We start from the raw sequence: 24,851 nt of genomic DNA on the forward strand, positions 1-24,851 counted from the left end.
CACACACACACACACACACACACGCGCGCGCGCGAAGCTACTAAAATGTAGGAGATGATCTAAATCTGCTTTCTCCTTTGAAATGATTTTTTAAAAATCTGGGAGCTGGGAATGTGGCTTAGTAGTAGAGTGCTTGCCTCGCATATATGAAGCCCCAGGTTCAATTCCCCAGTACCACAAAAACAGAAAAAAACAGAAGTGACACTGTGGCTCAAGTGGTAGAGTGCTAGCCTTGATCAAAAGAAGCTCAGGGACATGCCTAGGCCCTGAGTTCAAGCCCCAGGACTGGGGGAAAAAATCTGGGAACTCTTCTAGCAAAAGGAAGTCCAAAAGGTTATCTGTATTTTGAGTGGACCTCATCCATGTTACCCACCCATAGTCTAAGGATTACTGCCAAAGACTGACCACGGATAGTTGTCTGAAGGTTTTTTAGTTTTCGTTTTTGCTAGTCCTGGGGCTTGGGACTCAGGGCCTGAGTACTGTCCCTGGCTTCCTTTTGCTTAAGGCTAGAACTCTACCTCTTGAGCCACAGTGCCATGTCTACTTTTTTCTGTGTATGTGGTGCTGAGGAATCAAACCCAGCACTCTACTGCTAAGCCACATTCCAGTCCCACTAAAGTTTATTTATTTATCAATTTATTTATTGTCAGTTGTGGGGTTTGAACTCAGGGCCTGGGTGCTCTTAGCCTCTTTGTGTTCAAAGCTAGTGCTCTACCACTTGAGCCACAGTGCCACTAAAGTTTAAAAGCTACAGCCATCAACTGCCATTTTGGAAAGGGTGGCTCATGCCATTCACCCTAGCTATTCTAAAGGCTGAGATCTGAGAATTGAGGTTAAAGTCAAGCAGAGTAGTCTGAGCCAAAAGTGTAGTTGTAGCTCAAGTAGTAGAATACTAGCCTTAAGTGAAAAAGCTACACGATATCACCCAGACCCCGAGTTCAAGCCCCATTACCGGCACCAAAAACAAATTGTAAAAATGAGGTATTGTGGGAAGGGAGCTTACCTGCTTTTATGGTTTACTTATTTGTCTTAACTTCTGAGTCTGCCCCTTATGATTGTTTAAAATAATAGAATTTCCCTGTCCGTTCATCTATGTATCCTCCACCAGTGATGCAGGGACGTCAGAGGGTCATGGCTGCAGTGGGGAGGGGGTCAGCAAAAGCAAAAGGAGAGATGTCAGGGCTGTGGATGGCCAGATGCAGGGGTGGGAATCAGGTTGACAAAAAAGGGGGAGGCCAGGACTCAGACTGGGGGGGGGCGGTCCGGAAATGAGCATCCTTGTACCTGGGAGGGCAACTGGGTAGGCAGGAAACAGTCTCAGCAAGGGCGTGGGTTCAGGGACTGTTGTTACCCTCGGAGGACAACCCACGCACTGGGCAGCAGTGAAGCCCAGGAAACCAGGGGGTCACGAGGAGCCCATACGCCCGCGCAGCTCAGACTTGGCGCAGCCTTGGGGGCGGGGCACCGGGAGGGCTGCAGAAGCTGAGTGACGGCGTGCACAGCCAACAGAGTTGTAGCCTGAGACAGACAGTCCCGCCTCTCTTAACCCAGCCCAATGGCGATCGTCCTGGCTGCGGACAGGGCGGGGCCTGGGTTGGCTGCAGCGGCGCGCGGGCGCGGCACCCGGAAGTCGGCGGCGGCGGAGGCGGTGAGTGTGCGGCGGGTGGCCGTGGCTGGTGGACTCCGCTCCTAGCCGGGCCGGCCCGGGCTTGGGGGTGCTGGGCTCCGACGTGCTGTCTAGGTTAGGTTTATCGAGGGTTGGGTAGTCCGCATCGTCGCGTCCTGCCTCAGTTTCCCCCTTCCAAGGTGTAGAATGGGACTGGAACGGCCTGGCTCTGGACAGCCGGGCACGGGGAGATCTATATGACCCCGGCCAACGGAAGCATCCCAGGCGGCACGGGAAGGCTTTTTCTTTGATTCCCTCCCTGGATAGGGTGCAGGGCCACGGGCAGGCACGAGCAGACTCCCTGCGAGGAAGCTGAGACTGGTGGAGCCAGGAGCTGCGTGGTCATTGCGGGTTGGTGGGCTTCGGCCTCGTCCAGCATCAAGTACTGCACAGGAGCCGAGTCACGCTGCCCCCTCCCTCCAGCCTCCTGGGGGGCAGCAGGCTGACAGCGGCTGTACCTCTGAGGAGGCAGCAAGTGCTGGGTCATTGCTTTGCCTGAATGAGGATTTTACTGGGGCGACTTGATTGCCAGATCCCCCCATCCCCATACAGGGAGGCATCCACTGTGGGCTGGGCAAGGGCTGCCCCCAACCCAGACAGTCTGGCCTCACAGCTGGGTTCTGAAACAGCCTGGGCTTTTCCTGTCGCTAACGGCTGTGGCTAGGTCCCGTTGGGTAGTCCCCAGTACCTTTCCTGTGCTTCCTGTCTTTTGCGAGGCCACAGCTTTATAGTGAACCTTCTGTTCTTGTACAAATCCTGAGCCTCAGGTCCCCTTTCTCTAGAGGAACATGACATGCTAACCAGGCCTGCCATGCTGTTCTGGGACCTGCTGTTTTGCCATCGCTGGGCTCAGAGCCCTTTTCCATGAGGCAGATATGATGGCTGCTAAAAGAGACAGCTGGATGGCACTCTAGGGCAACTATTTCTTAGCCCAACCTGTTTGCTTGAGAAAACTCAGGCTAAGGAGCAGGGGGTGTTACCAAGATTCAGTGCTAGAGCTGGCTCTTAGTGCTTTTGCTTCTCCTGGGTTCCCTCCCATGAGCCATCTTGTATCAGGTGACCTGTTATGTGGGGGCAGCTAGGGAAGGTGACTATCAGTGATTTGCCTCAGCAGAGCCTCTGCCCCTCCTTAGGATTCCAGTTACTCAGCTGGGCTGGTAGCAATCTCTTTGGGGCCCCTCTATTGTGGATCCCCAGTTTGTTCTCTTGAACTATAGACACCTCAGTTGGAGCCTCTGCTTGCTCTGGTGTGTGATGACCTAGCATTTCCCTGCACAGAGGTGACTGGTGATTCTCTGCCCAAGTTGCCCAGCCTCTGTAATTTCATTGATGTCTTCATTTGTGCAGCATTGCACTGGTCAAGGTTCTTGATGGGCATAATCACATGCAGTGTTTTGGGGTGGCTCTCATGCCTGCTGTGTGTGCACGTGTGTGTGTGTGTGTGTGTGCTGGTACTGGGGCTTGAAATCAGGGCCTGGATACTGTCCTTTAGCTTTTTCATGTAAGGCTGGTACTGTACCACTGAACCACAGTCCATTTTCTAACTTTTTGGTGGTTAATTGGAGATAAGAGTCACTGATATTTTGTCTGGGCTGGCTTTGTACCACAATTCTCTGAGCTCAGCCTTCTAAGAAGGTAGGATTTCAGTTGTGAGCCACTGATGCTGGGTGGCTAAGCCAGAAGGTGAACTGTGCAAGCACCTTCATGTCTGCCTATGGGTACTATTGCAGATAATGTATAATGAAAGTGGGTCAGGAGAGAAATGATCCTAGACTGGGAGTTGGCTAGAGGTCACCTAGGTGTGAGACCACACTTGTTATCGACACTATAGGTGGTTGAGAACTAATGTGTCAATCATCGTATGATAGTAGTACATCAGTCTAACATTTGTTTGTCCAGACCACTACATTTGACAATAGGCTCTGGGAACAAGGTCACTCCACAGCAACTGAACTGACCTTTCAGGCTGTCACCTCAGGTTTTCTCCCCCTCTTTTCTCTTAACTTTGTTTTTAGATTGCAACAATAATATATGCATCTTAAAAACTCCAAAATGCCCTCTGTGTCCCAGCCCCCCCTTGGGGTACATCAGCAACATCTTCTACATCATGCTAACTTAAGTGCTTGCTTTTGTCTTCTCTGAGGGGTTTAGAATGCCTTAATTTTTTTTGGGGGGGGGAAATCTTGGGGCTTGAACTCGGGGCCTGGGCAATGAATGTCCCTTAGCTTTTTTGCTCAAGGATAGAGCTCTACCACTTGAGTCACAAACCCACTTCTGGATTTTTGTTGTTGTTCTTGGTGGTCATGGAGCTTGAACTCAGGTTCTGTGCACTGTCCTTGAGCTCTTTTGCTCAACGCTAGTACAACCCACCACTTTGAGTCACAGCTCCACTTATAGTTTTCTGGTGGTTAATTGGAGGTACGAGTTTTCCTGCCCTATGAGCCACAATTCTCAGATCTCAGCCTCCAGAGTAGCTAGGATTACAGGTGTAAGCCACCATTTCCTGGCCACTTATGAATTTTTGGTAGTCCATGAGACTTGGACTTTTCTGTCCTGGCTAGCTTCAAACCTCAATCTTCAGATCTCAGCCTCCTGAGTAGCTAGCAGGCAGGAACCATCGGCCCCTAGCCTATTTCTTGTTTTTTTTTTTTTTTTTTTTTGCCAGTCCTGGGCCTTGGACTCAGGGTCTGAGCACTGTCCCTGGCTTCTTTTTGCTCAAGGCTAGCACTCTGCCACTTGAGCCACAGCGCCACCTCTGGCGGTTTTCTGTAAACGTGGTGCTGGGGAATCGAACCCAGGGCTTCATGTATACGAGGCAAGCACTCTTGCCACTAGGCCATATCCCCAGCCCTATTTCTTGTTTTTACATACCAGGAGCAGCAGCAGGGGCCACCTTGAGGCTGGCTTGTTTCTTGTTTGTGGGGAAGGCAGGCATTTCTACCAGGAGGAGCCTGAGATGCAAATGCTGCCCTGTATCCAGACTTTCCCTCAAGCCCACTGTATGTGCTGTTCCTTTGAACTGTGAAAGGACAATGACAACCTAGTGTGAGGCTGAATTGATGTCCTCAAAACAGTGCGAGGATCAGAAAAGAGAATATCACTGTAGAAAGTTTGTCATGGTGAAATGCCATGTAATAGCTAAAATGAGAAAGTGTAGCTTGCTGGGCTTTTGCTGCTGATAGGAGGAGGGCAGGGAGTTGCAGTGGGATTGGCCAAGGATTTCTAGACGTCACAGTTTTCTCAGCCAAAGCCCTAGGAACAGTGACACTGTGTTCCCATGTGTGTTTACCACCTCTGCTGGCAGCTGCCAGAGCTCACATCACATCTTATCACGTGTCTGTGTCTATCCTCTCCTGCTAAAAGAGCAGCTCCGCCCCCAGGGGCCACCAACACAGTATGGCAGCAATAGAAGGTGGGGGTGAAGTAAGGTTGAGTGCCTGGCTGCTCAGTCTTGCCTCACTGTTCTTTGGGAGCCTGAGGGACCTTGTCCTCTGCCAGCTTTTGCAGACTGTTGAGCTGGCTGGCTTTAAAAACGTATTCCTACTCATGGACAGTACAGGTCATAATTAAGTGGGTCAGCAGGCTGTAGGGCTCAGATAACCTGTCTAGAGTCTCTACCCTGAGGCCTTACTTTTCCACATGTCTAGGTCCCTCGGCCCTGCATCTCAGTAGAAATACCTCCTGGTCCCTTGTGCATGTCCCTGCATTGTGATTTTTTTCCTTGGGCCCACCTGCTCAGTTTGCCTTTGCAGTTGACCAAGAGAAGTGTTCCTATGTCACCATGGGAGGGGCCCAGGGTCCCTTGTTGTAAGATAGCACAGCCATGCTCAGTTCTGAACCAAGGTGTTGCATGGGGCTGATCTGTCCTGTCTTCTGTGTGTGGGCAGCCCACTCAGGCTCTCCCTGCTCTTCTTGTTTTTTACCTCCCTTGTTTATATCAGTAGGGGTTGGATGGCTATTCTTTTTTTTTTTTGATGGCTATTCTGATGATAGCTCTGTGTATGTGTGTGTGTGTGTGTGTGTGTGTGTGTGTGTGTGTGTGTGTGTGTGTGTTGGCATTAGGGCTTGAACTCTGGGCTTGGTTACTATCCTTTGGCTTTTTTCCTCAAAGCTGGTGCTTTACCACTTGAGCCACAGCTGTGTCCAGTTTTGGATGATTAATTGGAGATAAGAGTCTTAGGGGTTATCTGGGTGTGGTAGCTCACATCTGTAATCCTAGGTATTCAGGAGGTTGAGATCTGAGGATTGCAGTTCAAAGTGAGCTCAGGCAGGAAAGTCTGTGAGACTCTTATCTGCAATTAACAGCCACAAAAGCTGGAAGTGGTGCTCTGGCTCAAAGTAGTAGAGCACTAGCCTTGAGTGAAAAAGTTTGGGGACAGTGCCCAGGCCCTGAGTTCTAGCCCCATAACCAACCAAAACAACAAAACCCCAAATAGTCTCAGAGATTTTTCTTGCCTAGGCTGGGGGAACAATCAGAGGTCATGTGGGTACCTACATCTATCAACCACAGTACAGATCTGGAAGACAAAGGCCTGGGGTCAGTCAGTATCCAAAGTGGTGATCCATGGGCAAAGGCCAACAGCCAACAGTCATTAGACACTTAGCAATTAGAAGATGCCCCTAGCAGGAGCATTTCCTGTCACCACATACCTGGTGTCAGGTGCTGGTGCTGGGTGTGTAGAGGGAATTGGCGAGGTCTGCACATGAGACACAACCTTTATGCTTGCTGCAAAAGTCCTGACAACACACAGCCCTCCAGATGGGTCTCCTGCCTGCCTGACATTGTCATTGGAAACTTGCCCTGTAAGAGTGTGCCTGCGGGAGGCCCTGACAATGGGAGCAACAGCGAGGCCCCAGGCATCCCGTCCCGAAGAGCTGCTGGTTGTGGCAGCAGGACATGGGGGACAGTGGTGTACAAACACTGGAGAAGGTAGATAAGCAGCTGGGTGGGTGAGGCTGACCGCAGGTAGAGTCTGGAGGACATCTGTACTGCATTCCTAGGCTTGCCCACATCCTGCAGTGTCTAGCCCAGAGGCTGGCATCATTTGGGCCAGCAGTGACAGTGTGGCCCCTGAATCCCTCTTGTTTCCCTCTGCCAGGTTGTGTGGTCTGTGGACCTCATTGTCACCTAGCTCTCTCTAGAGTGCCTGCTGTCATCACCATGTGCCTGGCCTGCCTATCTTGTTTTCTTGTCTCCTTTTAGACAATGCATACAGTGAAATTTAGATCTTGGCTTACCTGTAAGCTTCTTACAGAGGGGATTTTGGCCTCTTTCCACTTGTCCCTTGGTAACCAAAGGCCCTGCTAGTTCCTCTGAGAATTCAGGGAAGGAGGAAGAAGTCCTGCCTGGCTGGAGAGGGGCTCCCGAGGGGGATTGATCCTCTCAAAAAGGATGGTGAGAGAGAAAGTTCTTGAAAGCACTGTCACAGATGGGCAGGGAGTGCTTGGAAAGCCTCTGTCCTTCCCAGCCAGCATTGATACTAAGAATAACTCTAGGGCCAAATCCAGCATCTTTCTTCCTGTTATACAGAATTATCAGGTTGGTAGGCCAGGGAGAGTGGAGCTGACATTCTGGGAAGACTCCCACTGGCATTCTTAGAGGATAAGAAGGAGGCTCTTGGTGGTGGAGTGACAGAGTTCTTTCTCTTCCTTTTGATCCTACAAGTCCTTTGGGCTGGGTCCCACGTATGCCCAGGGATACCCGGTTTGTGGGAAGAACTGGTGTATGTACTGGGTGGGGGGGGGTCCTTTCTGGTAGTGAATTGTACTGTGTCCTCTACAAGGGACTAGTAGCATTCCAAGTTCAAACATAGAAATGGAGACTTAGCCCTGCAACCTTCCCTCCCCTTCCCTAGCAGGGTCAGCAGTGGCAGTACCAGGTCCCAAGTGACATTATTCCGGGCCTCCCTGAACACAGGCCACACATGTTCTGTGGGCATTTGTTCTAGTAAGGGTTGGACCTTACTGCCTTAAGGAAGGCAGGCAGCCTGGACCAGTACCTCCTTGCACATATCTACTTGCCCAGTGTGGAGCCAGCCATGGCACCTGGACTCTGGTCAGTGCTAAGGTGACTGACTGGAGATGGGGAGGCCATGATACCCAAGAGCTGTCCACAGAGAGCCCCTGGACCCTACTGGGACTGGTAAGTGGTGACTGTTGCAGGACACTGAAACCTGAAACTTTTTCATCCGATTTGCATAAGAGGAGCCTTATGCAAATGTGACATGGACAGAGTCACCCAGCATGTATGTGCATCCATCCATTGTGTGTCTATCAGCTCTCTGTGTGCTCTGGGAGACAGTAGAGAAGGGAACAGTTCTGTATGAGCTGGGAATACAACCATTGCTCCTGTGTAGGCTTTTTTTCTTTTTTTAAATTTTGAGACCAGCTTAGGCCAAAAGTTAGCAAGACCCTATCTCAAAGAACGAGCCATACCTATAATCCCAGCTACATTCAAAGCAGAAGTAGGAAGATCATGGTCTAAGGCTGGCGCCTGGCAACCAAAACCTTACCTGAAACAAAAAGTTCTGCAAGTATGGTACAAGTGGTAGAAATCCTGCCCCTAGAAAGCATGAGGCCCTGAGTTCAAGCCCCACAATTGATTTTAAAAAAGTTAAGGGATGGTGTGAGGTCCTAAATTCAAGCCCTAGGACCAACACACACATAAAATAAATATAAGAAAGACTTCACACTAGTCTTCACTTTAGTACCACTTATGTGTGAGCAAAGGTCACATGGGACCAGGAGTGGTGGTAGTACACACCTGTAATACTAATGCTGGGGAAGTTGAGACAAGAGGACTGAAAGTTCTCAGTAAACTTGAGCTGTAGAGTGAGACCCTGTCAAAAAACAATACAAGCTGGTGTCAGTTACTTTGGAGAATTGAGATCTGAGGATCCTGGTTTGAAGCCGGCCTGGCAGGAAAGTTCATGAGACTCTTATCTCCAGTTAGCCACCAAAAAACCCAGAAGTAGAGCTGTGATTCAATCAGTGGAGTGCTAGCCTTGAGCAAAAAAGCTCGGGGACAGCACCTAGGTCCTGAGTTCAGCCCCCAGGACTGGCATGCCGGCAGGCTCACACTCATGCAGTGTACACACACACACACACACACACACCTAGATAAGAAAAAGAAAACACTCCCAGGCTCAGCTCTGTGTGTAATTTTGAGTGTTACAAAGGTTGCCTGGTTGTCATGTGCATGTTTGGCAGTGAGAAGCGGGTATGGGTTGTGGAACATGGTGTTACAAGGGTGCTTTGGTGAGGAGACTCCGGGTGCAGAGCTTGGGATTCCCTGGGGATGGTCAGCTGGCCCTGCTCCTGCTAGGGCAGTGAGGAGGCAGGCCACTGTGAGATGATGTGGTTTCCAGGTGTTGCCATGAAGTGGCGGAGCAGAATGTTTTGTGGACCAGCTGGGATAGAGCAAGTGGGGAGATCCAGTGCTGAGGGTGTCACTTGAGAGGATGTGTAGGACTTAGGAAACCCACTTAACCCACAAGCCTAGCCAGTAGCCTCCCTCCTTCACAAGCCCTTCAGACTCACCTTGCCACACCCTTGCTGCATGGCTCTAAGACATGCTGCCTGAACTCTCAGTGAGATAGATGTCACCTGTGGACTTGAGGCCCAGGGAAGCAGCTCCTCCACTTCCCCACTTTGCCCTGTGGTGCCCTTGGCCAACCTCTTCTAGGACAATGTGGCCCCTGTGTCATTTCATTGTAGATGGGGGAGCCCCTCACACTCCCTATCTCTGCTCCATTGTGGCTGTGAGGCCTGGAGAAGGGCTTAGAGGCCCTGGGGAGCCCTTTATACCTAGAGGGAACTGCAGATGACCATTGGAGCAGAGTTGGTAAAATGAGCCATATGTGCAGATTGTCACTGGGGCCTCCTTAGCCAAGGAGGCAAGCGGCATCTGTCACAGGACAGAGGTGGAGCATAGCTGCTTTCCAATACTCAGACCTCAAGCCGAGGCTCCTGAGGCCCATGGCAAGGGCTCTGGCACTTCTTCCTTGAGCTCCCTTCACCTGCTCTCACTGGTTCTGCCTTGGCCACCTGGGTCTCAGAGGTGATTCTACAAGCCTGTATGGCCTTGACTACTTTGTGGCCTTTCTCCAGCTGCCAAGGATGTGCGCATTCCACCGAGTTCACTGTTGGAGCCTGTGAGTGAAGCCAGACAGGGTGGAGGTATTACTGAGCAGATTCGTTTCTGCCCAGCTTAGGTGTCTTTTAGGTCAGGTCCCTGTGGAACATGTAGATGACAATAAGATTGAGCCCCAGTCTCACCTATGGCACCTGGAAGGCACAGGAAGTTGCTCTGAGTCACAGTGGCGCGATTAGGGTGGCCTGGAGTTTGTCTGTTGGGTGGTTCTGGCTCCCAACGTGCCTGCCTGCCCCGCACACAGTGCAGTGACCTGGAAGCTAGAGGCTTGTACGCATGGCCAAGCAATCAAGGTAGACTTTGCCAGGCCCTGAGGATGGGTGTTCAGGGATAGTAGGAGTGGAGAAGCCTGGGTCCTCCTTGGTGGATCTGAGCTTGGATCCACCAAGACTGCCAGGAGTTTGCTGAGGGAACGTCTGGGATTCTAGGTGAGGAGGGGTTGTAGTGCAAAGTGAAGAGAAGGAAAGAAGGTGGCTTGCTGACCAGAGCCAGGTGTAGGGACCAGTGGGCAGCGGACCTGGCTCGAGTGGGGGGTGAGGGATTGGAGAGAAAGGCAGTTCCTGATGGTCCCCTCCCCAGGGGCTGGCTTTCCTCTGGTCCTTCCCTCCTAATGACTGCATCTTCATCAAGGCTACAGTCCTGGGCCCTGCACCAACACCTCTAGCTCTCGTCTTCCCAGAGACCTGTTGAGGGTTTTGCTGAGGACTACAGAGTCCTCTCCACCACTGCTGTCTGGAGGACTGGTGTGTTTCCTACCTGGTCCTGCTGGGATGAGAGTCCTGAGCTGAACTGGAAGAAGAATCATTATCAGAGAGGGGCCAGAGCTGCCACTGTCAGTGGCCCTACCTAGTGGCTTGGCATGGAGTTCAGGAAAGGCCAAAGCAGGCCAAGGTCAAGAATGCTGGCCTCCTCCTCTGACACTCTAGAGCAGTATTTTCCTGGTGGGCAGTTCTCAGAATAGGGCCTTGGGCAGGTCCTGGGCCCTGGGCCCTGGGCCAGTGGGATTCCAGGAGGGCCTGGCTGGAAGGATTTCTCTTAGTGATCACAGCTTGGTAGGTTCTTATGTCGGAGAAAGGCCAGCTCCCCAGGGAAAGGTACTTGTGTCTTCAGGACATGTGGTGGCTTCTGGGACCCTCTATCTACAGGACCTGGTGGGAGGGGCACCTGGGACCCTCCTGAAGCCCAGCATGCTTTGTCTCCTTGAGCTATTACTGCTTAGGGTGACCATGGAATAGACTTACCCTCCTGACCTCTGGTCCTCTGCCATACAGAGCCTTTTTGCAATGGGCAACCCTTTGAGGCAATAGCCAGCAGGCCCATCTCCCATCTCCCTGTGCTTATGCAGGTGGTTCTCATCACCATGGTGATGCAGCACCTGCACAGCCCTTACCTACTCTAAACTAGGGGACTGGTCCTCAGATGGCCATCCCTGATGCCTATCCTGTGGTGGACTTGGCACAGAGAAGACCAGAGAGGAAGGTGTGGGCAAAGGAACTCAGGCTGGGTGCCCTGAGCCAAGGCCTAGTCCTTGTGAGATACCTCCAGGGCCAGGTAGGCCTATGTCCCTTGGGAGCTGGTAGGGACAGTAGGAGACAAGTGTTCATAGAAGCTAGGGTGAGTCCAGTGGGTGGGAGACAGCCCGTATTATCTACAGGAAGGCCCCATGAACTTGGCAGTTTCTCTGACATTGAGCTCAGGTCATGTCTGTCTACTGCAGATTGTGGACTAAGCCCCTGTCATCTTGTGGTACTGGCTCTTGTTTTGATGGCTGGGTTGGTGCTTGTTCTAAAGGTGCTGAGACACAGTATGGAATGGTTTTATTACTGCTGATATCAGCTAGGAGCTGTCTCTGTCTCCAGAGCTGGGAATTGGACCTTTACTGGAGCCGATGATTGTGGGGGGGCTCTCATTCTGGAACAGTGAGCCACTGCCTTTCCTGTGCCTGCTGCTTGTACATCCACTGGGGGAGAAGGAGGAGGGTTCTTTGAGGACTCTCACCCAGGACAATGCCCTGTATGGGTGACTGGAAGCTCAGGGCAGAGGAGCAGAAATGCCATGATCTGTTGATAGGTGGAGCTAGAATGGGCTGGGCCTGGACACTTCACCCAGTAAGGGCCTGCCTCACACAGACCCACTTTGCAGACTTACAGTTTCAAACTCATGGATACTGCCTGTGTGGATACTTCTGGCACCAAGGACACTGAATAAACCCTCCTCAGTCCCCAAGGTATCCTAAGATAGAACACAGCATGACCTGATCTCTAGGGCTCCCCAAGATAGGGCACAGCCCTCTTGGACCTCTGTGGTGCTTTTTCTCTGGAGCTCAGTGCCCCCCACTAGACATATAGGCTTACATGTAATCAATTGAAGATAATATATGTGTATGAATACATGCATCCATGCACTTATACATGTTGGCAGACTCACATCTGTGAACATATATTGAACGCATACTTTTTTTTTTTTTTTATGCCAGTGCTAGGATTGAATTTTGGGCCCGGGTGCTGGCCCTGAGCTTTTTTGCTCAAAGCTGGCGCTCTACTACTTTAGTCCCAGCTCCAATTGTGGCTTTTTGGTGGCTAATTGGTGATAAGATTCACACAGATTTTCTTGCCAAGGCTGTTTTGAATGGTGATTCTGAGATCTCAGCCTCCTGAGTGACTAGGATTACAGGTGTGAGCCACCAGCACCCAGCTCACTAGTTTTTGCTGGTTAACTAGAGATAAGTCTCAGATTTTGATACCTAAGCTGTTTTCAAACCTCAATCCTCAGATCCCAGTCTCCTGAGAGTAGCTAGGATTACAGGTGTGAATCATGCGCACCCAGCTGGCTATTTTTTCTTAGTATACATTTTAATTTTAATTGTAAGGGTGGTAGGGGAGGGGATACTGCAACATTTCCATATATGTAAACAGTGAATGCCAACCAACCTCACCTGTCATTCTCCCCCATCCTACTCCCTTTCAGAAGGCTATCTTGTTGCATTTGTCCATATAAATAAAGGGTTTTGGCTGTTTTCATCCTCATCTACCTTCTTTGTTAGCCTACCCTACTCCCACTGGCGCTCATCTCCCCATCTGAGCCTGATTTACTTTTCTGTCATTAGACTTTTCTTAGAGGAATGGTAATGGAACAGCTGCGTGGCTGCCCATCGGTGGTTGCTGGCTCTTCCCTGGAGCTGTCAATAAATCATCGCACATGTGCACATTTCAGAGCCCTTTAGGTTCCCTTTCCAGGGTTAGTGGCTTAAGACCTAGTCTCAGTTCTTGACTCAGAAGTAGAAAATGTAGAAATTATCTGTTGGGCTGCAGAAGTCCCTGGGCTACAGGGTCTTTATGGCAAGGAACTGTGAACTTAATCCACACCCACCTAGAACCCAGGGGTGGCACACCTCTTTCCCTGCCTGCTAATGCGGTTCCATGGAGCCCTTGGGTCTGTAGGTGGTGGGCATGTGTGCTGGATGAAGGCCTGCTGGGGACACATGTGCTGCCAAGCATCCCAGGTGAGTGAGGTGTGATGGCTCTCCTTGTGGTGCCATGGGCTGAGATGAAGGCACTTCCCTCAGAGGCTTGTGGGTAGGAGTTGGTGCCCTTGCAGAGAAGTGTTCACCCACACTGGCCCTGGCTATGTGTATGGTTCCTATTCTTGCTGCTGCCATCCCCTCCTGCACCCACTCATCACACCCACATATGGTGGGTCCAGAACTAATAAGCACACTCCTCACTCTTCCAGCACTGCTCACTGGTGATGGCTTGTCCTGGCCCATTGTAGGTTCAGCAAGGCCCTGGTGTCATCTCTTTTTGTTTTGTTTTTGTTTTGGTGCCAGTACTGGGACTTGAACTTGGAGTCTGGGCACAGCCCCTAAGCTTTTTTCACTCCAGGCTAGTGCTCTAGTACTTGAGCCACAGCTCTACTTCCAGCCTTTTTGCTGGGTAATTGGTTATAAGAGTCTCTTGGATTTGCTCAGGCTGTCTTCAAATCATGATCCTGAGATTTCAGCCTTCTGAGTAACAGGTGTTAGCCACCAGTGTCCTGCTTGTTATCTGCTGTTTATTCAACTCATCATTTCCTTTTCCTACAGACCTCGTGACCTCACGTGAGCAACGGTGTGGCCCCTCACAACTCATGTGCATCATCTTCTTTAAGTTTGATCCTCACCCTGTTTCTAAAAATGCATACAGGTAACACCCTTGTTTTGTATCTGCCCTATTCTGCTAGGCCTCGGATGCCCAGCCGGTTCTCATCCTGCCACGCATAGAAGGAGAAAGGGCAGGCTACATGGTGTGTAGGCGAAGTTCTAACCTGGCAGGAGGCCAGTGGACAAGCTGCCCAGGCCTGTGCCTGCGTTTGTGGACAGTAGTCACTGAATGTGGAATGCCGGCCACATGCCTCTGATAGCAGGGGCTCAGTGCTCAGATGCAAAGATGCAGAGCATCTGAGTTGCACAGAGGCAGAGTTGGATCCAGGCTAGGGGCACAGCTCTGTGGGCTCTGATCAGGGCCAGGGAAGCAGAATTGGGGTGGTGGTGACAGTGAGTGAGACCTTGATGGGCTGGTTGTTCTGAAGTGCTAGTGGGAAATCTGATTGGTAATGAAATCATTAATATCTAAGGGACTGTGGCTTTTGAAATGAGGACTGGAGTTGTAGGAGAGGCTGAAGGACCATCTAAGGAGGTAGGAGATGGAGGACAGGGAAGGGTGAGCCTGGAGTCAACCCTACTTACTCCCCATCTATGGGCACCTGACCGTGCCCTTCCACTCCTCAGGACATGCTAGCATTTGTCCACATAGAAAATGAGATAGAGATTTAACTCACAGCCAAAAATGACATTCAGAACCAGGTGCTGGTGTCTCACACCTATAATTCTAGCTACTCAGGAGGCTGAGATCTGAGGATTGTGGTTCAAAGCCAGCCCAGGCAGAAAGTCTGTGAGGCTCTTATCTCCACTAAACTACCAAAAAAGCCAGAAGTGGAGCTGTGGCTCAAGTGGTAAAGTGCTATTCTTGAGCAAAACAAGCTTAGGGGCAGTGCCTAGGCCCCTGAGTTAAAGCCCCGGGACCTGCACAATAAAGGAAGGAAGGAAGGAAGGAAGGAAGGAAGGAAGGAAGGAAGGAAGGAAGGAAGGAAGGAAGGAAAGAAGGAAGGAAGGAAGGGATACATTTAGAATCTCTATGTTATTACCTAGGACATTTTCATTATTTGGAAGTGTGCATTCAAAATGATCATTTCTACCTGGTTCTCACATTGAGTGGCTGGGCAGAATTGCATAGACACTGTGCTGCTTGACCTAGTAGCCTGAATCTTCTTACTTGAGGCCAAAAACTGGTGAATTCAGGATTTTCCCTTCCTGCTGAGGCCTAGGCAGTGGGGGCTAGCGAGGCTTATCCATATGAAGAGCCGCTACCACCCTGGGAGCTGAGGTGGGATACCCAGGACAGAGCCACATCCTTCCCCAGGTTGGGATTCAGACCTTGCCAGAAGGGATATGGCTATGACCCATTAGATGTCCAAGAAGTCCCAGAGTGCCATGTTGACAGAACTTACTGGAAAACCTGCCTTCTGAGGTGCTGGCGACTGTCACAGAGTGGAGGTTAGACAAAGGTACTGGCCCCTGGGTGCTAGAAACAACTATGCACTGCAGGAACAGAAGCCTGTGGAAGCCAAATGGATTGCAGGAGCTACCTGAGAAAGCAATTTTTGTCTCCGTTTTTGAAGCCTCCTACACTGATAAAGCCTAACTTTGGGCCAGCTGCAAAGTTCAGCTCCATTCTCACTGAGCAGGCAGTGAAAGGTGAATTTGGACAAAGCTTCCTGTATAGCCTCACAGTCCCTGAGTCTGTCTGCTTAGCAACCAAAGTCTGATGATAGCCTGTAATCCTAGCTACTCAGGAGGCTGATATCTGAGGACCACAGTTCAAAACCAGCCCAGGCAGTAAAGCCATGAGACTCTTATCTTCAATGAACCAGCAGACAACTGGAAGTGGTGCTGTGGCTCAAGTAGTAGGACACTAGCCTTGAGCTGAAGAGCTCAGGGACAGCACCCAGGCCATGAGTTCAAGCCTCATGACTGACAAAAAAAAAAAAAAAAAAAAAAGACTCTCCAAGAGTCACATTGTTTTCATTTCTGAATGATTACCAACAGGTGGTTCTTCCTTTCAGCCCTAGGGCCTCATACTCAGAGGTTACCCACAGGGCAAACTCTGCCTACCTGCTTGCTGCTAGTAGAGGCTCTGTTTCTAGCTAGCCCTGGCTAGCAGGGCCTGGAAGAGGCCAGGCTTCCCATTTACCACCTGGGCTTCCACCTTCCTCAGAAGTAACCTTGATCTTGAGTCAGCCTTAAGGCTTTGAGGATCACTCTTCATTCCCTGTCTCTCTCCTGCTATTTGTTTTGTTTTTTTTTTGGCCAGTCCTGGGCCTTGGACTCAGGGCCTGAGCACTGTCCCTGGCTTCTTCCCGCTCAAGGCTAGCACTCTGCCACTTGAGCCACAGCGCCGCTTCTGGCCATTTTCTGTATATGTGGTGCTGGGGAATCGAACCTAGGGCCTCGTGTATCCGAGGCAGGTACTCTTGCCACTAGGCTATATCCCCAGCCCTCTCTCCTGCTATTTGGCAATAGTAGGATAATTAGGAAACCGGCTGAAATAACATGAAGTGAAAATGTCCATTGGAAAGCTAGCCTTCATTCAGGGCTTCCATTGTGGCTATCATAGCTGGCTTTAGGTGAGGCTCTAATCTCCAATTAACCAACAGAAAACCACAAAAGATCACAATACAATTTCCTAAAGTCTGAAGGCTCCCAACTCACAATCCTGAAAATACTAATGGTGGAAAAAATAATTTATTTATTTGTTGCTAGCCCTGGAGCTTCAATTCAGGGTCTGGACACTGTCCCTGAGCTGCTTTTGCTCAACCACTTGAGCACTTTTACTCTACCACTTGAGCCACAGCACCACTTCCAACTTTTTCTGTTTATGTGGTACTGAGGAATGGAACCTAGGGCTTCATGCATGCTAGGTAAGCACTCTACCACTTAAGCCACATTCCTAGCCCCTTGAAGAAATAATTTAAAATAATTATTGGGGTAGCTAGTTGGTCAAGTTGGTATAGGTTGTTTGTCCTGGCTGGCTCTACTTAGTGTTCCTGAAAGTGCGTATATCATAGCAGTCTTTAAGTCTGTAGGAGAAGAAATGGAATAGGCTAGGCATAGTGGCTCACACCTATAATCCCAGCTAAGCAGGAGGCAGAGTTAGGAAGATTTTGGGTTAAGGCTGGCCCTGGCTAAATAAATAACTTAACACAAAAAGGGCCAGGGAGGGGCTGGGGATATGGCCTAGTGGCAAGAGTGCTTGCCTCATATACATGAAGCCCTGGGTTCGATTCCCAGCATCAGAAGCCCTGGGTTCGATTCCCCAGCACCACATATACAGAAAATGGCCAGAAGTGGCGCTGTGGATCAAGTGGCAGAGTGCTAGCCTTGGCCAAAAAGAAGCCAGGGACAGTGCTCAGGCCCCGAATCCAAGCCCCAGGACTGGCAAACAAACAAGCAAGCAAACAAACAAACAAACAAAGGGCCAGGGATGTGAATGGAATAATAGAATACTTACTTGCAAGCTCAAGACCCTGAGTTCAAACCCAAATACTGCTAATAATTAATTAATTAATTGGATAGGAATAAATCCTGCACAGATGGATACAAATATTTTTCTAAAGCATGGTTTGGAACTGCGTGTGATTCCTAGAGGTTGTGTTGGAAGTTATTAATACTAGCTCCGTGGAACACACATTCATCTTTCCAAATAAACATTGGGATTTTGGGTGGTTGTAAAATTGAAATCAAGGCACTTGAGTGGATGAAAGGCAACACTGCCCTTTCTCATTTATACTCTTTCTGCAAAGAGGAAGAACGCTCATCCATGGAGGTGCTGCCACCCACAGCACACATGTACTTGTTTAATTCCTGTCTTATCTTCCAGCAGGGGAGTTTGTTGTGGCCAATAAATGATCCAACTCTGTGTGTGTGTATCTTTTCTTTCTGTGTTGCTGAGCCTTGAGCCCTCGCTTGGATTTTCTGCTCAAGGCTTGGCACTCTACCACTTGAGTGGTTAATCAGAGATAAGAGTCTCACAGACTTTTCTCCCCTGGGCTGACTTTGAACTGTGATTCTCCGATCTCAGTCTCCTGAGTAGCCAGCAGTACAGATATGAACCCCAGTGACAGATCCTGTGTGTGTTTGTTTAACTGGAGGATGAATGTGATAATTCTGAAAACATTTGGAGAGTTAAAACTGACTCTTACATATTTGCCTTTGAAGTCAAGACATAAAATATTATGGGTCCTGAGGTTATTTTTACACTGGTTATTTGGAGCCTTTTTGCACTGGCTATTTTTGAGGTGGCATCTCACTCTATACTCAGGCTAGCTTGGGCTGTGATTTCTCCTATTTATGCTTTCCTGTGTCACTTGGGATGACAGACACATGCCTCTGTGCCCAGCCATTGGTTTTGATGATGGAATCTCACATTTATATCCATGCTGGCTTTGAATAGCGATCCCTTGAACTTCACCCCACAAGAAGCTGGGGTCACAGGCATAAGCAACACTGCCCAGTGTATCAAAAATGTTTTTTGGGGGGGCTGGGAATATGGCCTAGTGGCAAGTGCCTCCTACACATGAAGCTCTTGGTTTGATTCCCCAGCACCACATATATGGAAAACGGCCAGAAGGGGCGCTGTGGCTCAGGTGGCAGAGTGCTAGCCTTGAGTGGGAAGAAGCCAGGGAGGGTGCTCAGGCCCTGAGTCCAAGGCCCAGGACTGGCCAAAAAAAAAAAAAAAAAAGTTTTGGTTTGTTTTAGGGCTGGGATGTAGCTCAGTAGCAAAGCGCTTGCCTAGGAAGTACAACGTCCTGGGTTCAATCCCCAGTACCAAGAAAGAAAAGACAAAAAAAGTTCTTTACCCTCTTTGATTGGCTACAGTCTGGAGTAGCTGCTGGACAAGCAGTTGTTCCCTGTGGCTACTGTGAGTGATCACTGAGAACGTGATGGCTGGATCATTAGCACAGAGCACCTGCTACCTGTTGCCAGACCACCCCACGTGGTGCACATACTCACCCTCAGATGGTACACACGCTCTAGCAGAGTGAGTACCTGGTTATGGTTGGTAGTCTGTGATTTCAAATGGCGGGACCAAACAAAGGCAATGGATGCCTTGCCTTCCTCAGAGCGCCTCTCCAGGTCGTGTCCCTGAGCACTGGGCACAGATGAATTTTCACCTGCACTGCAGCACCCCCATGTGTTGTCTGAAAGAATTAATTCACTTCACACCAAGAGCTCCACATAGGTACTGAGTCTGCTCAGCTCTGAGTTACATCTTCAGTGAAATCCCCAGCAAACCATTGGCAATTCAACCAAACAGCAGCTCCTACTACAAAAATAATCCATCAGGGGTTGGGGATATGGCCTAGTGGCAAGAGTGCCTGCCTCATATACATGAGGCCCTGGGTTCGATTCCCCAGCACCACATATGCAGAAGATGGCCAGAAGTGGCGCTGTGGCTCAAGTGGCAGAGTGCTAGCCTTGAGCAAAAAGAAGCCAGGGACAGTGCTTAGGCCCAGAGTCCAAGCCCCAGGACTGGCCAAACAAATAAAAAATAACAATCCATCAAAGAATGTTCCTGATATTAAACAAACACATCCTTTGTTTAAAAATAGGTAGTTGAGGGGCTGGGAATGTGGCTTAGCCATAGAGTGCTTGCCTACCATGCGTGAAGCCCTGGGTTCGATTCCTCTGCACCACATAAACAGAAAAGGCCAGAAGTGACACTGTGGCTCACAAGGTAGTGTGCTAACCTTGAGCAAAAGAAAGCCAGGGAACAATGCTCAGGCCCTGAGTCCAGGCCATAGGACTCATTAAAAAAACAAAAAAATAGGTAGTTGTATATCTTAGAATAGAAGGTACTGCTTAGTCAGCTTTTCTTTTCCTTTTTTCCTTTGCTAGGGCATTATGTGATAATCAGTTCACAGGGCTGGGAATATGGCCTAGTGGTAAAGCGCTCGCCTTGTACACATGAAGCCCTGGATTCGATTCCTCAGCACCACATATATAGAAAAAGCCAGACGTGGCGCTGTGGCTCCAGTGGCAGAGTGCTAGCCTTGAACAAAAAGAAGCCAGGGACAGTGCCCAGGCCCTGAGTTCAAGCCCCAGGACTGGAAACAAAAACCAAACCAAACAAGATAATCAGCTCACAAAGCCAACAGCCTCTGACAGCCCCAGCCTGGCTTTGGGCAGCAGAGCTCAATGGCTTCCTTGGAAACTCTGGGATTGGTGGACAGGGGCCTTAGAGCTCCCCTCTTCCCCACTTACTCTTTGGTCAGGGAGCAGGGTAGGAGCTTCAGTGTTTAAGAAAGAATACATAATGTTGGATGCTGGTGGCTCATGCCTATAGTCCTAGCTATTTAGGAGGCTGAGATCTAAGGATCAAATTTTGAAGCTGGCCTACACAGAAATGTCTGAAAGACTTATCTCCGATTGTCTTGCAAAAGCTGGAAATGGCGGGGGGGGGGGGCTGGGAATATGGCCTAGTGGCAAGAGAGCTTGCCTCCAATACAAGAAGCCCTGGGTTCGATTCCCCAGCACCACATATGTAGAAAACGGCCAGAAGTGGCGCTGTGGCTCAAGTGGCAGAGTGCTAGCCTTGAGCAAAAGGAAGCCAGGGACAGTGCTCAGGCCCTGAGTTCATGGCCCAGGACTGGCCTAAATAAATAAATAAATAAATAAATAAAAATAAAAATAAAAATAAAAAAATAAAAAAGCTGGAAATGGAACTGTGACTCAAGTGGTAGAATGCCAGCCTTGTGCAAAAAAGCTAAGGGACAGCCCTCTGGCCCTGAGATTAAGCCCCAGTACTGGCACTAAAACAATGGCTCATGCTGTAATCCTAGCCATTCAGGAAGCTGAGATCTGAGGATCATAATTCAAAGCCAGCCCAGGCAAGAAAGTCCATGAGAAATCTTGTCCCCAATTAACTACTAAAAAGCTGGAAGTAGAGTTTTGGTTCAAGTGGTAGGGCCTTGAGGATAAAAGCTCAGAGATAGTGTCTAGGCCCTGAGTTCAAACCCCAGGACCAGCAAAAAGAAAAAAGGTTAAAAAAAACAAACAAAAAACAAAAACCTCTTGAACCGGGAGCACATGATTGTTGATCTCTACCCAAGGGATGGGCAGTTGGAACTCCCAGTCCCTGCAGGATTCTTATTGCCTCTTCCTACTTGGGGAGCACTGTCTCTCCTTCCTGACCACCACCTAGGCCCTGGCTGATGCATACAGTGACCAGAGCATGCCCAGATAGAGATATGCTACCTGTTGGAATGGTGCCTGCATAATGGGTATTGAACCCAGGAAAGGCAGCTTTGCTGCTGTCCCTACTGAAGAGTTGGGAGCACCTCTATTCAGAAGGGACAACAGCGATAATGGGTCTGGGTTGGGACTTACCAAGTAGAGGTACAGAGAATCATGAGTAGCTTAGGCTTGTTTCATCACCCTGGAGGGCATATCCCAGGCAGCTCCATGCCAGAGCCCTGGAATCAGCTCTGTGCATTGGACAAAGAATAACTTCAGTGGGAAATTGGGAGGGACAAATAGGACAGTGATGCTTCTACCCTAAGACCCAAGAGAGCTTGAGAGCCAGTCCTTAGTCTCCTGTCCACCCCCTATGAAACATGAAAACACAGGATGGGCCAGGTGTGGTGGTTCCATTCTGTAATCCTAGGTATTGGGAGGTGGGAAGCAGGTTCTTGAAACTATTTCCTCAAGTGTCTGCAGTGGTGCATGCCTATCATCACAATGACAAGGGGGAGCATAAATAGGTTTGCAGTCCAGGCTGTCCTGGACATAAGCTTATATTAAAAGTAACCAACACAGCTGGGTGTGGGTGGCTCAAGCCTGTGAACCTAGCTACTCAGAAGGCTGAGATCTTAGGATCATGGTTCTAGCCTGCCTGGGCAGGAAAAGCCCGTGAGACTCTTTTTTTTTTTTTTTTTTTTGGCCAGTCCTGGGGCTTGGACTCAGGGCCTGAGCACTGTCCCTGGCTTCTTGCTCAAGGCTAGCACTCTGCCACTTGAGCCACAGCGCCACTTCTGGCCATTTTCTGTATATGTGGTGCTGGGGAATCGAACCTAGGGCCTCATGTATAGGAGGCAAGCACTCTTGCCACTAGGCCATATCCCCAGCCCCCCATGAGACTCTTATAGCCAATAAACTACCTAGAAAAAACCAGAAGTGGTGCTGTGCTCAAGTGGTAGAGTGCTAGTCTTGAGCAAAAAGAGCTCAGAGACAGTGTTCAGGGCCAGAGTTCAAGCCCCAGGACCCGCAAAAAAATAACAAAAATGGTTTGGTGGAATGGCTTAGGTGATAGAGTACTTCCCTAGTAAGTACCAGTCTCTGAGTTCAATCCCCAGTAACACCAAAAAAGAAAAAAAGAACAAGATGGAACTCTGAGACCCCATTTACTGTTAATATTCAATGTGTACCCTTAAGCTCTTTCTTGGAGGGGTGCTCCCATTTCTAAGAAGCCCACCAGCTTGCTTGGGTCTTTTTTTCTTTTGCCAGTTATAGGACTTGAACTCAGGGCCTGGGCACTGCCATTGTGTTGTTTTGTTTGTTTGTTTGTTTGTTTGTTTTACTCAAGGCTAGCACTCCACCACTTTGAGCCACAGCTCCACTTCTGAGTTTTACATTGTTAATTGGAGATACGAGTCTCTGGGCTGGCTTCAAGCTTCAATCCTCAGATTTCCTGATTAGCTAGGATTACAGGTATGAGCTAACAGCACCCAGTGCTTGGATCCTCTTAGGAGATAGGGTAGATGGAGAGGAGGGACTGCTCTGCTCCCAAACCTGGGCTCCCAGGTGTGCTTAAGTGGCATCTCTCACCATAGGAACATGCCATTAACTCAGCCTTATCTGGGTAAGTGGGGCCTTAATGTAGCCTGACTCCCATAGACTCTCTCTCTCTCTCTCTCTCTCTCTCTCTCTCTCTCTCTCTCTCTCTCTCTCTCTCTCTCTCTCTCTGCCAGTCATGGGGCTTCAACTCAGCCTGGGAACTGTCTCTGGGCTTCTTTTGATCAAGGCTAGCACTCTACCACTTGAGCCACAGGGACACTTCTGGCTTTTTCTGTATTGAGGAATTGAACCCAGAGCTTCATGTATATTAGGCAAGTAAGCACTCTACCACTAATCCACATTCCTAGCCCTAGACTCATTTATTAGTGCTAAGCCATATAGACCTACCTCTGCACAAAAGCCATTTCCTAGGCAGGTGCTCTGAAATGGTCTCCCTGGTGATTCCTGTTCTCTTTGGAATGTGTCCATGTTGCCCCTGCTGTAAATTTTACATGATTAATGAGAGAATTCTGGAGGTATCACTCATAGCACATGGGAGTTGAATCCCCAGAATATGTTGTTACTTTTGTTTCCGTTTTCTTTCTTTCCTCATCTGAAACTGCTTGTCGTGCTTGCTTCTCTCAGGCTCGTCCTGGCTGCCAACAGGGATGAATACTACCACAGGCCAGCCAAGTTGGCAGACTTCTGGGGGAGCAACAATGAGGTCCTCAGCGGTAAGTCTTTCCACACTAGGTCAGCAGCTCCTCAGCACCACCTAACTGGGCTCCACTTGGGCCCTGGGGTGCCAACCCACAGAGTTCTAAAGTAATACTAACCAGGGCCTGCCTCCAGATAAAGGTGTTAGCACCTGTGTGTCCTTGGAGCTGTCCACCCAGCCCTGTTTCTATGGCTTCCCTTGACATGCTGGGGTCACATTGCACAGTCATTTTGCAAGACCCTAAATGGGGGTACATGTACATATGTGTTTTCGTATCTGCATTCGTGCTTCTACTTAGGCACCTCTTTAATTCATGGATTGTGGGTTACATTTTGAGGTGCAAAGACTTGTGTGAGGTGTATTGTGTGTTCCCAGAAATGTTGTCATTCACTGAACTTAGTTGTGGATGGAGATAAGTTAGTAAGAGACTGATTGATCTGTTTAGGTCTTCTGTTTAAGGTTTGTTAGGTGTGGGGCCAAGTATCGTGGCTCATACTTACAATCTCAAGTACTCAATAGGCAGAGATCAGGAAGATTGAGGTTAGAAACTAGCCCGGAGAAAAAGCTCATGAGACCCTATCTTAATAAGCTTGGCATGGTAAGATGTGCCTGTCATCCCGGCTCCTCAGGAGACCATAAATGGGCAAAACCTCTCTAGGCAAAACCTAGAGAATCTACTTGAAAAATAAAGCAACAGGGATGGGGTATGTGGTTTAAGTGGTAAAGCACCTGCCTAGCAAATGCAGTGCCCTGGCTGCAATTCCCTATACAGAAGAAGGAAGGAGGGATGGGGGAGGAGATAGGTGGTGAGAGTTGTGTTCCCAATCTAGGGCCAATTGTCTAACCCTGAGGTGTTTGTGTTCTTCAGTACCTATCCAGTGCCCCAGGAATAACGAGCTTCAATTTCTTTACACTAATGCACTAATCAGATCTCTGGGAAAGCTCTCTCCTCTCTGGTCTTGAGTTTTATAAGTGCTGGCTTCTTCAGTTTCCCTTGGACCTTCAGCCTCAGCCTCCCTCAGGGAGTCTGTCAGTCACTGCCTGGGTCTCCATTTCCCGTTGCTGCATCCTAAGGATTCTAACTGTGGGGCTTACCTAATTAATTTCTTGTCTTTCAGATCCTAAGATCTTAAACTCTGTTTTCCCAATTTTCCTTCTCTCCTTTCCTCCCTTCCTCCCTCCCTCCCTTCCTCCCTCCCTCCCTTCCTTCCCTTTTTTTTTTTTTTTTTGGTTGGCCCTGGGGTTGAACTCAGGGCTTGAACTCATTTTGCTCAAGGCTAGTGCTCTACTACTTGAGCCGAAGTGCCACTTCCAGCCTTTTCTGTTAATGTACTGAGGAATCAAACCCAGGGCGTCATGTATACGAGGCAAGCACTCTTGCCAGGCTGGTTTTTTATCCTGATCCTCAAATGTCAGCCTCCTGAGTAGCTAGGATTATAGGAGTGAG

At 49.4% G+C, this 24,851-nt stretch overlaps 1 protein-coding gene across 2 annotated transcripts in view; it reads left to right on the plus strand.

Moving 5' to 3' along the window:
* Window positions 1-1,612: 1,612 nt before the first annotated feature.
* Window positions 1,613-24,851, plus strand: part of Tango2 (transport and golgi organization 2 homolog) — a 36,547-nt gene continuing 13,308 nt past the window's right edge. Inside the window, exons 1-3 of one of the 2 annotated variants that reach the window (XM_048343514.1) lie at window positions 1,613-1,648; window positions 13,900-13,999; window positions 23,332-23,420. In XM_048343514.1, the coding sequence (XP_048199471.1) occupies window positions 13,944-13,999; window positions 23,332-23,420 (145 nt within the window). In that variant the 5' untranslated portion in view covers window positions 1,613-1,648; window positions 13,900-13,943. Of the gene's footprint in view, window positions 1,649-12,718; window positions 13,321-13,899; window positions 14,000-23,331; window positions 23,421-24,851 lie in introns of those variants that run through there. The other variant, XM_048343513.1, reaches the window with a different exon arrangement.

This window comes from Perognathus longimembris, chromosome 3 (genome assembly GCF_023159225.1).
Source record: "Perognathus longimembris pacificus isolate PPM17 chromosome 3, ASM2315922v1, whole genome shotgun sequence".
Lineage (NCBI taxonomy): Eukaryota > Metazoa > Chordata > Mammalia > Rodentia > Heteromyidae > Perognathus > Perognathus longimembris.